The 12,882-nt window shown below is 38.7% G+C and overlaps 1 protein-coding gene across 3 annotated transcripts in view; it reads left to right on the top strand.

Moving 5' to 3' along the window:
- Window positions 1-10,893, top strand: part of slc8a1b (solute carrier family 8 member 1b) — a 95,307-nt gene extending 84,414 nt beyond the window's left edge. For all 3 annotated transcript variants that reach the window (XM_056235092.1, XM_056235091.1, XM_056235093.1), the window contains exons 6-7: window positions 3,930-4,205; window positions 9,424-10,893. In XM_056235092.1, the coding sequence (XP_056091067.1) occupies window positions 3,930-4,205; window positions 9,424-9,800 (653 nt within the window). In that variant the 3' untranslated portion in view covers window positions 9,801-10,893. The remainder of the gene's footprint in view (window positions 1-3,929; window positions 4,206-9,423) is intronic.
- The last annotated feature ends 1,989 nt before the right edge of the window (window positions 10,894-12,882 follow it).

Below are 12,882 nucleotides of genomic sequence, written 5' to 3'. Positions count from 1 at the left end.
TGAATTCAGCAATGTACAGAGACATCCTTGATGAAAACCTGCTCCAGAGCGCTCTGGACCTCAGACTGGGGAGACGGTTCATCTTCCAACAGGACAATGAGCCTAAGCACACAGCCAAGATAACAAAGGAGTGGCTACGGGACAACACTGTGAATGTCCTTGAGTGGCCCAGCCAGAGCCCAGACTTGAACCTGATTGAACATCTCTGGAGAGATCTGAAAATGGCTGCGCACCAACGCTCCCCATCCAACCTGATAGAGCTTGAGAGATTTTGCAAAGAAGAATGGGAGAAACTGCCCAAAAATAGGTGTGCCAAGCTTGTAGCATCATACTCAAAACGACTTGAGGCTGTAATTGGTGCCAAAGGTGCTTCAACAAAGTATTGAGCAAAGGCTGTGAATACTTATGTACTTGTGATTTTTTTTTCTTCTTAATTTTTTCTTTGAAAGATTTCAAACAAACTTCTTTCACATTGTCATTATGGGGTATTGTTTGTAGAATATTGAGGACAATAATTAATTGAATCCATTTTGGAATGAGGCTGTAACACAACAAAATGTGGAAAAAGTGAAGCGCTGGGAATCCTTTTCGGATGTACTGTATTAAAAGAACTTTTACACTAAATCAGTGTACCTTGACACTTAAAGCTTTAAAGTGCCCCATTATGCTTTTTCGAGTACTATCTTTCATGTAGTGTGTACTATTGCTGTTTGTGAGTGTAAAAGGCATGCAAAGTTTTAAATGTCAAAGTGCACGACAAATAAAGATATTGTCCTGATCGATCCTGATCTGCCGAAACGAGTCATCACCAATTCCAGTCTCACTTCCTGTTACATACTTATGTGACAATGTAACAAATTTGCATAATGCAAGCCTATGGTCTTCATTGGCTGCCCACAAACGACGTCTACTTTTTACCCTCAAACACTGTAGTTGTACGTGAAAGTGGAAGGTTGGTTTGTGTTGTCGACATGTCAAGAAGATGTTGTTTTCAGCATTGCGAATCCAATGAGGACTCAGGCTCGAACTGATACGAAAAACCGACACCATCGTTACTGTTCGTATCACTGTGTGTACAAGTGCTGAGGAAGCTGAAATTCAGAGATAGTTATATGCATTTTGTTTCCAACACGCGGTAGACCAATCACAACAGACTTGACCGTCTGACCAATCAGAGTAGGCTTGCGGAAAGGCAGGATTTAGATAGACGGAATCCTTTATTTATTCATTTGAGACACTGTTCATTCACTATTCATTTGCCCTTGGATGCATGTTAACCTATTGTAGGAGACCTCCAAAACAAAATTAGGAACCTTTAAAATAGCATATGTTATCATCCAAAGACCTTTTCCACTATAAATAAACTTTTGTTCAATGGATGTTAAAGGTTCTTCATGGAACCATCGATGCCAATAAAGAACCTATTTTTAAGAGCATACAGTATCTGTGAAATATATCTCTGCTGTAAAGCGCCCCCTGGTGGCAACTGTGCTACTTTTGAAATTCAGTTTTACATCCTCACCTCACATTCAAGACACTCACAGCCATGCGAAGGAGTCTCTATTCTTTGTGCAAAGGACAGAAAGACAGCAGATGAAGGTGGAGAAAGAGAAAAACAAGAGAGGGATTTATTTTTTTTGGTTTGTTTTCTCTGAAGTAATTAGCACTCGCAGCACGGCCTAAGAGAGACTGATGATCATGGAGGCTGCTGCTGCTCTAGCCATGTGTTTGTGTGTGTGTTTTTGTGTGGATCAGGTGTTGGTGACTTAGTGATTCACACTTGAACACCTCTCAGTGTGCCAATTTGTGCTCTGGGGCAAAGCAAGGTTAAAAGCGTGTGTGTGTGTTCTTTCAGAGCTGACCTGTAATCACCAGTAGTACACAACTGCTCTCAGACCAAGTCTTTTCATACAGCATTTAGTTGTTTCTAAAACAGCTTTTTTGTATGTAAAAAATTTTTATTTTTTATTTTTTTAAGATTTAGTAGTTTTCTCCTCCACTACACCTCTCAAATGTTATTCAAATTCACATATTTTCAAATTTGGTGTGCCAAGATGTGTCAGGCCAGGTTGTCAATCAATAATGCTACTGTACATGTTCATAGTTCTTGTGTGTCTTTAATGAATCACAGTGCAGCAAATTTAAATATCATATAGACTATTTATACAATAATTTCATGTTTGTTTGTTTTTCCATTTTTGGATCTTGGCAGCACCATTTACTTTCATACTGGGAAAAAAGCAATGCAAACAACCTATCTAACATCAAACTTGCATTAATTGATTCCTTACAGATGTCATTGACTGATGACAAATGGAACACCTGGATTGTTTTTTATCTAATGCCACTGAGGAAGGAACAGAGATTTTTCCATGACTTTTTATCAGGACACGCAGACGTACACACGTACATATACGCAAATGCACACAGATACAAAGAAGCGGAAAAGGTCTGCAGCTAATGGCAGTAAATTGAAGAGTTTAAAGTTTAAAAGCTTTGCTAAATGTCAGACTCTGCAGCACAGCGAGATAATTTATATCGAAAGATAAAGAGAGTCAACACAACATCAGCACTGAGGGTGTAGGGGCTTATCTATAGATTGGGCACAAAAAAAGGCACAGAATTGAGCTACATGTGATACAACCTTCCTTTGGGACAATTGGGGATGTCGTTAATTGGGAAAATTATTCATGAAGAATTTTTTATAAATAAATTATAATTAACAAAACCATTATAAGTGAAGGGGGGAAGGGGAGTTCACTTTAAAAATGCCATATATATATATATCTTTGAGGGTTTAGGTCAGTTTGGGTCACATGTATAAATATTAGAAATAAAATATTAAATACTTATTAAAATTACTAAAACTAAAATTAAAGATATATAGAATTTTTTTTCTACTAAACAAAAGCATAAAAGCACATAAAATAAATTACTACAAGTTAAACTAAAATTACAATGAAAACTAAAAATATATAATTAAAAGCTACAATAATAGACAGTAAGTATACAATATGTCCTCATTTAGGACATTAATCATGTTTGTTTTTTTAAATGCCATTTGTCAATGGCATAGTGCATGTATGCATGTATTACTCTTGTCTGAAAGCAATCTGATGCTCTTTTATGAGGCATTTACACCCTTCAGACACACTCGTGAACAGCACATAAAGCATCATGTTGACCTTCTCTGTCTTTTTGCCACAGATGTGTCCATATTTACACACACGTACTGCAGTGACAGCAAACATCATTGTGACCTAATACTCTTGGGCTGTAACGAAACAGTCCAACATACACACATTTTTAATGATCAGTATGAATGTTCTGTCTCAGCGAATGTGTCCCAATCTAACTATCTACTTGATCAATAATCCTTTAAATCACAGTGTGTAATCAGGTTTTTGCCTGTGAATAGAAAGTCTTAGCGAAACAATGACGAAATCCACTGCCAAAGGCTTGAATCCGTTTGCTCTCAGCTGCTGCTGTGAATAGACGAGATTTCTGAACATCCTGTAGCATCTAATCACACTTTAAAAGAACAGCCTCACCTGTCAGAGAGCAGTGTGTGGGCGTGTGTAAGCTGCTCTCTTTACGCTCTCAAGGAAACGCCGCACCAACAGAATATCAAACAGATTAGAACCTCACTGAACACACACACACATGCTGTGTGCTCTACATATGGATAAAAGGCTGTGTGTGTGGAGGCTTTATCTATCGATTTTAACCGAGGGGGAACCCCTTATTAGCCCAAGTCAAAACGTGACATTCTGGTTCCTAAATATTATCCCAGATTCCTCCTTCAATGTAAATCCATGATAGTTCTTGCTTGTTTTAGCACAAATGGTACAGGATGAGTCATGTGGCAAATCTTGAATACTTAGGGGTTTATTCACCTTGTATAACGTCATTATCTTATCTTCCTGCAGGTGAGGATGATGATGATGAAGAATGTGGAGAGGAGAAGCTCCCCTCCTGCTTCGATTACGTCATGCATTTCCTCACCGTCTTCTGGAAAGTTCTCTTCGCCTTCGTCCCGCCCACCGACTACTGGAACGGGTGGGCATGTTTCGTGGTGTCAATCCTCATGATCGGCCTCCTGACGGCTTTCATCGGAGATCTAGCATCCCACTTCGGCTGCACCGTCGGACTCAAAGACTCCGTCACAGCCGTGGTGTTTGTGGCGCTGGGCACTTCAGTGCCAGGTGAGAGAAAGAGAGAAGTGGGAGGCAGGAAAAAAACATACCTCTGATTTTTGTGTTTCAGCCACCCATGTTTATGTTTACATACAGCCATTTATCACAGAATGAGGATGTGCTATGTGTGCGTGTGCATCCGTGTGCGCACAGGGCTATGATTATGATATCATATAATTATGCAGAATAAAGCTCCTTGCTACATTGAACCCCCATATATTACTTTCATCAGTCATGATAACTGTTATTTAAAACAGGAAAAACACACACACACCACAATGTTGTGTGTACAGAGGAGACACAAACAGCACAATGTTTATGTACAGAGGAGACACACACACACACACACACACACACACAGACGTTAAATAGATTGTGTCTGCTGGAAGTGCAGGGCATGTTCACCATGTTTAGTATTCCAGACACACTGGGCTACTCGTAGAGAAAATGCTGAGAGAGCAGAAAGCAAAAGCATTCCCATCTCTCTCTCTCTCTAATGCTGTTCTTCTCCCTCTTTACCTCACTCACTCCATTTCTTTTCATCCTCCATTTCTCGCCCTTTTGCTCTTCTCATCTCGCTGCAGAAAATCATTTTCTAACATTTGCATCTTGCTTTCCAGTAAAAGTCATTATACATTGACTATGTCGTACACACAAAAGGACAACATTTTCTTAATTAGTCATTTTTCGAAACATTCTTAAAGGGCTAATTCACCCAGAAATGACAGTTTTGTCATTATTTATTCACTATCATGTTGTTCCAAACTTTCATGAATTTCTTTCTGTGGAACATAAAAGAAGATACTTTGAATAATGTTTTTTGTCCATACAATTTAAGTCAATGGGGTCCAAAACAACACTGGACTCCATTGACTTTCATTGTATGGACAAAAAAAAAAGAAACAAAATAAACCCCACAGAGATTTTCAGATTATCTTTGTTTCTGTTTCACAGAAGACAGAAAGTCATAAAGGTTTGGAACGACATGAGGATGAGTAAATGATGGCAGAATTTTCATTTTTGGGTACATACTGTATATATATCAAGTTCAGTTGTGCATTTGCATCTATCTTTGCATTATTATCCATATGGCAAAGCGCTTCAGTTACTGTTCAGTGCTGTTGATTCACTCTGCAGCTTCAGCTCATGCAGCTCACATGGAAATGCCCGACATAATTGACTATGATTGGATTTAAAACAATCATATTCCTTTAAAATGTTCTTTTTCAAAAAAAAATTATAATCTAGCAGTGTTATCGATAGGCCTATTTCATTTTCTAAATACCATGTTATCATCAATACACCTGTAACTTCCACAAATTGTTTTGCGTAAGTGCAGATGAATGGATTTATTTCCAGAATAATATTTATTATAAAATAGATTGATGAGACGCTAAAAGTGATTGAAATAAAAATGAAAAATGGTACTTGCTGAAGTTCTTCAGTATTCCTTTTTACATGAACTGTGCTACTCAATCAATATTTAAGTCATGTTTCTTTTTCAATTGCAGTGCTATTTGGGGACAGAAAAAAAAAGAATATCTGATTTAGTGGCAGCACTCGTGGAAGTACTACAGATGTTTAGAGAAAAGTACTGTAGTGGGTTTTGTTTTAGGAGAAAATTTAATTCAAGCACATTTTGTCCCAGTTGGCCTTTAGACACATTTTACCCTATCAGCTAAAATCATTTACGTCGTACCCTATCAGCTAAAATCACTTGCTAACAGGAAACTGGGGGAATATGTTTTTCCCCTTAGGGTTAGAGAAAGGTTTGTTTGAGGGGATAAAGCTTAGAAAATGCCATTACATTTTTTGGTGAAGTTTGATCAATGAAATCACAAAGGCTGGTTCAGACACCAACAACTATGATACTTGCACTCTTTACAGGTCAAAAATCAAGTCAATAGTAAGGTAAATGAGGCAAAAAAAAAAAAAAAAACGTTCTACTGAAGAGTTTACAACCATATCCATTGATTGTTTTCTGCTGTTTCTGCACAGTTTGACAAAATGACAAATGTGTCAATCTGAAGTGAGAAATGAAAGCCAGTAGTACTGAGAAAACAACTGAACTTCCAATTAACCAAGCGCACGACCATAAACTAGGCGAGGGACATGTAGGCTGACTGATAAGGCAGCGTTCACCAATGCTTTTAAAACAAAGCCTTTAGACTCAGCATATATCGTGTGTATCTTTAATTAACTTGCTTGATGAATTTAAAATGAATGGGTTTGATGAGTGACGTGCATCCTCTGAATGCAGTCACGCTAATGTGTGGCGATATACAGTAGGTTAATTAAAGTGATTTTTCTCTCTTTTGATTAAATATTATTTAGTCCACTTTGTATTTCCCAGCACAGACATACATGAGCCACAGGGACATTTATAGTCGAAAAAGCACTCATTTGATATGTGTGGTCGTTCTGTCAAGTTTGTGTCCATATGCAAACGTAAGCATATGAGGTTTATAACAGTTTCAAAGTCTGTTACAGTCTGATCCATTTAACTCCGTAATGATTAACTGCTCCCAAGCGTCGTTCTGGGATGAAGCTATGCATTGCCATGACACCCACATTAGCGGCAGTTGTCGTCCGCACACTGCCAGGTTCGTTGGCAGGACTTTACACCAGACTGGGTGTTAGCTGAGCCTTAACTGAGAATTTCCTTGCTAATGCCATGGAAACGGCTCCGTCCATGCTGTTGTTTACAACAACATAACAGGAGAGTGATGAATAACGAGAAGGAAAATGTTATTTCAGAGTCGAGTACTTTACGGTACTTATAATACTGTGTCTTGAGATGCTGCAGCGTCAATTTGGGTCTTTTAAGCCCTTAAATGATTACTGTTCTCAGATACTTTGTCAGATTTCCACCGAGAGTTTCTAACCTTCACTTTTAGACAGACGCTGAGTGCTGCAGTCATGTCCCGTTGAAATTACCGCAATTACCAGATGACAACTTTGAGCTGTTTCGAAAAGCTTCAACACGACACTTCTTAGGCGAATAGAAAGTTCAAAACAACAAGGTTTATTTGAAATAGAAATCTTTTGTAACATTATAAATGTCTTTACTTGATCATATTATCTGTGTGTGAATATAATATTAGAATGTGTGAATATCAGAGTGTGTATCCGCAGGATAGTGAGACCTTTAAATTAGGAAAATGGCTCTTTGTGACCACAGGCAGCAAAGAGTAATATCAACATGTCCAGAGCAGTTCAGCGGGGTTGTCTGTTATGAACTACATTAGCATAACGAAAGAGAGAGATGAAAATTAAAAGAGACAAGGAGGAAAGGGAGTGTATGTGCATCTAGGGTTATTTAGAGGCCTTCCCAGACAGAAAGCACGGTTTCTCAGCTGTCTATAATAGATCACCCTCTCAGCGACAGAGAAACACCACACTGTTTAAATGCCCACTGATTTCAACTCAAATCAGAGGTTAACCAGGCTGTTATTACAAAATTGAAAAATCCTCACCAAAAAAGGAGAGATGAGTGAGAGAGGATTTTTTTAAACATATTTTGATGAACAAGATGTACAGTACTTGAAGTAGAATTATTTTAATTACTCATATAAAGATTACTTCTTGTCTCGAATTTTTTTTTTTTTTTTTTTGTTCTTGTTTTAAGCATAAACCTCACTCAATTTTAGAATTCTCATTAGATTTATGATTGATGTACTTTTGGTACAAAATAAATAAACTAAATGTTTCGAAACAAGCAAAGTAAATATATACATTTTTTATGTAAGGGATAATCCACGGCTAGCCATGCATTAAAGGATTTTAATGCACGACGTAGAGGCGAAGAACCACCCGACGCGAAGCGGATGTTATTTGCCTTGGTTATTTGCCAAGTTAAAAAGAAGTTAAAGCTGTAACTGATGTTTACAGTGTAATTTTTTAACAGACGTGTAAAAATGACGGTTATTTTCTTAAGTTACGGCTCGTTAGTTCTAGCACTCCGTCCGCTTTAAATAAAGCCGTTGGATTGCTTTTATTTGAATGAATTATCACATTTATTTAAATTCATTATTAAAAGAGAGAGACAGAGAACTGAAAGAGTCCCCTCGTTGCTTAAGCATAGGCTATAGCTAACTTAATGATTCTTTAATGGATTTATTAAAATTATTTATGAATGACAGGCAACAGTGACAGTGACAAGGCAATCTTTATTTGAACTAATCATGTCATTTATTTAAATGAATTATGTAGAGTGTGAAATAAAACCGGCGTCTCTAACCACGATTACTATATAAAGACACATTACATTACATTGAAATGCATTAAATTAAATGAAAACAAAAAATCAAACAGTTGGATATTTCGATAGGGGATTGTTTTACTCATCATTATACTAATTGATGTTAAACTCCACATTTCCATTTATCGTGAAGTTAGACATGGAAAAGGGTTATTTCAGTCATTCAACGTCTTCTCCAAGTCTTCTATTTCGTCTTGTGCCTCGGCACATTTCTCAAAATTGCCATATTCACCATAAAAATTAAACGATATGCAAAAATCATCCAAACGTTTTCATGTGTCTCTCACTCTATTTGCAAGTGTAACTGTGTTACTATGGTTACCAATGTTTATAGTAGCGGATTCATTTCGAACTGTAATCAAACTGACTGGAACTACCTGTGCATTAAACGGTTTTACTGCACACCTTCCAGCCAATCAGAATCGAGTATTTAAACAGCCCGTGGTATAATTATTATTATACACTACCGCTTAAATCTTTCTATTTCAGATAAATGTTGTTCATTTGAACTTTTTATTCATCAAAGAATCAAGGAAAAAGGTTTACTGACAATACAACATTGATAACAATAATAAATGTTTCTTGAGCATCAAATCAGCATATTAGAATGATTTCTGAAGGATCATGTGACACTGAAGACTGTAAATGCTGAACATTTTACATTTTAAAAGATATTCAAATAGAAAACATTTCTTTTAAATTATAAAACTATGTCACAATATTAGTGTTTTTGCTGTATTTTGGATCAAATAAATGCAGCCTTGGTGAGCGGAAGAGAAAAAAATTGGTATTGTTTATTTATGCTTGTTTATTTGCTTAAGTTATTATTATTATTTATCCCTCAGAATGTTTATGAATCAAGATAACTATTCAAAGAAGTATTTTACTGTACTAAAATCTTTCTTTCCCATCCATCTCCTTTCTTTTTTTTCTCCTGTCCTGCCTTCCTCACCATCTTCCTCTCAGACACCTTTGCCAGTAAAGTAGCAGCGACACAGGATCAGTACGCCGACGCCTCCATCGGAAACGTGACCGGCAGCAATGCTGTGAACGTCTTCTTGGGCATCGGAGTGGCCTGGTCCATCGCCGCCATCTACCACAACTCAAAGGGCCGCGATTTCAAGGTGGAGCCGGGTAGCCTGGCCTTCTCCGTCACCCTCTTCACCATTTTCGCCTTCATCTGCGTGGCGGTGCTCATGTACCGCCGCCGGCCCGACATCGGCGGTGAGCTGGGGGGTCCGCGGACTGCTAAAGTGCTGACCACCATGCTTTTCGTCAGCCTCTGGCTCCTCTACATCCTGTTCTCCTCTCTGGAGGCTTACTGCCACATCAAGGGCTTCTAAACACACGTACATGCGCTCACACATGCATACACTCTCAGAACTACACACCTTCACACAGTGACACACACGTTCATGCATTCTGTGGAAAATACGCAAAGACTAAAGGTTCAAATAAAGGGAAAAGACTAAAGAAGGCAACAGCGGTGGACTCGCTTTCGGGTTCATGTGGATAATGGTTTTTTTCCGCAGACCATCGGCCTGTTGTTCTGTTCTCTCCACACGCCACTCCTTCATCCTCTTCTTTCCTCTGTTTGTTGTGTGTGCTAAATGACTGCATCTGATTGGATGGGGTTTGACCACAGTGTTCAAACGTTAAATCTAGACTATGAAAAGCTACTATTGCTACCTTTAACTACTGTAGTTGTGCTTTTTTAAGTATAAAAGCCACGTGGGACCGTGGAATCTGTAAGCTCCCTTCATAGTGCCATGGAACTCTGGGTAATGTGGCTGTGTGTTATAGGTTTGTTATCTTAATGTGGACCGAGCGGTAAATTTGCTTGGGTGAATTTTCAGACACACCACTTTATGTGTTTACAGATTATGTAATCTGAGCAGTCCTAACCGAAAGGGTTCAAATTTTGCCCTTCTTTTACGGCTTGGGCATCCTTCTAAACGGCTTTTGTCGTGTTCAAGAGCAGCTCTGTGTAACTTATTGTCGTGAAGGCCAGTTTTGAATCCATCTCTTGCACTGGTGCAGTTCATTTCAGTTCAGAAAGAGAATAACAATAAAGTGAGTGCAGAATGCCAGCTCCAATCTCTCCTGGCGCTGAAGCTTCAGAAACACAAGAGGTGCACTAGTGCAAGACTTTGATTTAAGAGCCTTGATCTGACGTTCTCAAAGACCGTAAAGTGCTATTTGAATGAGCTCGGGTTAAGGAACATCCTGAATTCTCTAATGTGAACACACCGCGGTTCGTTACAGATTAGATTATTAATTTATGCAATCGATGGAAAGTATGTGAGGTCAGTGTAGTGAGATAATCCAGCATGTGACATGCTTTTGCCAACATCACATTAAGAGTTTACAATTATGACTGTTACTTTCCGTCCAAACCAACACGCATACATTTATGGACACGCACTACGAGAAAAACGCAAAACCAGTGGCCATATTTTGGTGATTTTTGTTCTCAGACACAATTTACAATCTTACACATGCAAGCATGTATAATTGGAAGACGTTTGCTTGGTAAACTTGCTCAATGTCCCATACAGGTACACTCAGTCACTCATCTATGTGGAGTTTACGAGGGCACGCTTTCCCTCCAACCCTGCTGAGATTACTTCTTTGTACTTTGTAGAGTCGCTGCATACGGAGCTGTAAGGCAAATCTCGTAGAGTAGTCACGATTTTAGACGTAGGTCGATTTTAAAAGCAGAAATTGTAGAACTAATCTGAATTTGACTTTAAACTTCTTTAGGATAGCATGGTTTAACACCAACAAACTGAAAAAAGGAGCTCGTTTTGAATTGTAAAAATGCAATTGCAGGATTTTTTCACTGTCCTTTCCAAAGTTTGATTTCCAGTCTTAAAATCACGCTTCTCGAGTAGATCTGACGTAGATAATTGTGTATTTTGCGCCAAATTTGCCAAAGGGAAAATCTTTCTAATGGAGAACTGCAGTGTGCCACACAGCCCCTGAAGTGGGTTTTGTATTTCGAATCGTACATTTTTTTACCCACACCAAAAAAATGTCCTTGCAAGGATAAAGAGGCCTTGGTGACATTTCGTATAGGTGTTTGTACTGAAGGGATCCAGCCTACAGCTCTTTTACTGCATCTGAACACCTTTTCCTGTGATGAAAGAGTGTTTTTAACGGAATTCTGGGATTCTGTGTTGGGGGTTTGTAGTTTCAGTGGCTTGATTTTGAAAGAGAAGAAAAAAATGAGCTTGAATAGCTGTTTATTCTATTTTTTTTGTTGCGTGTGTTTTATTTTGTTTTACATTTCTAATGAAAGGAAACAATATTGTACCAGCTTTAGGGCATTTCTGTAGGAAACCTTCGATGATGACCTTCAGTCCCTGGTGAAGATGGTCCGCTGTTGCTTGCTAATACTAAGATCCACAAGAAAGACACTACAAACAATGAAGGAAAAAAACAACATTGATAAAAAAAGACTTTTTCCTGAAGCCTAATATCTATTTAACCAATAAACAAACAAATGAAGTTGGAGTTGGTGAAACCATGTGAATTACAGCCATACCAAGTTCTGCCGTGAAGATTTTCATGGACTCGCCGTACGTGCTGCTCGCTGGCCGTCACACCAACCGACCGCAGGTGCGTCTCTCCGTACGGGGCGTTCAAAGTGTACATGGTCTGTCCGGTTTATACTGTATATGTATTTGCTTTGGCAGAGCAAGGGTCAGCAACTGTACATCTGTGCTCTGCGGTCTGTAAATCAGGGTGTGGCTGTATTGCCCCCCCCCCCCCCCCCTGTGAAACCTAGCCCCTCCCTGTGCCCCGCCCCCTTGTTTGCCATGTCCATATTTGGAATGTTAATGTGCTTCGTGTTGACAATGCATGGATGCTAACCTGTCTGTATATAGTATGCAGAATCCCCTTCATTAACGTAGTCGACAGAGGTTTGAAAGCTGTATAGATATTCAGACTTTTGTTTCGTTTGCTTGTTCGGGTGGTTTTCCTGTCCGTAAGTTTCATTTGAATGTTTCTTTTTTTTTTTTTTTTGCTCATGTTTATTAAAAAGGCAGTATCTGTCGTTTGGTACAGGAGCACATGTACAAACAAAGGAAGCAATATGTCTAGGCCCTCTGCTTGGTTGTTGCAGTGGTTGTATTATTTAACGGTATGAGATATTTTGTCGTTGAAGCGTTCAGGTGTGTATGTATATACTGTACAGTAGAATGAAGGCAGAGTCACCGCTCTGCCATTATCACAGAGAGAATAGAACGTATTTATTTGAGACCCTTAAGAACTTCAGAATGACAAATATTGCCTTTTGGATTGATTGTTGCATAGAGCTTGTTTTGTTCTAGTTTATTCGCTGAGCAGTGCGTGTGTGTGTGTGCTTGGTCGGTCTGGAGCAATCTGTGATATCTGTAAGAATTAAGGGAACATATCCGC

Source organism: Rhinichthys klamathensis, unplaced genomic scaffold (assembly GCF_029890125.1).
Source record: "Rhinichthys klamathensis goyatoka isolate OS25496 unplaced genomic scaffold, OSU_Roscu_1.1 h1tg000412l_1, whole genome shotgun sequence".
Classification (NCBI taxonomy): Eukaryota; Metazoa; Chordata; class Actinopteri; order Cypriniformes; family Leuciscidae; genus Rhinichthys; species Rhinichthys klamathensis.
The sequence above is the reverse complement of the archived record's forward strand: the minus strand, read 5'-3'. Positions and strand labels throughout refer to the sequence as shown.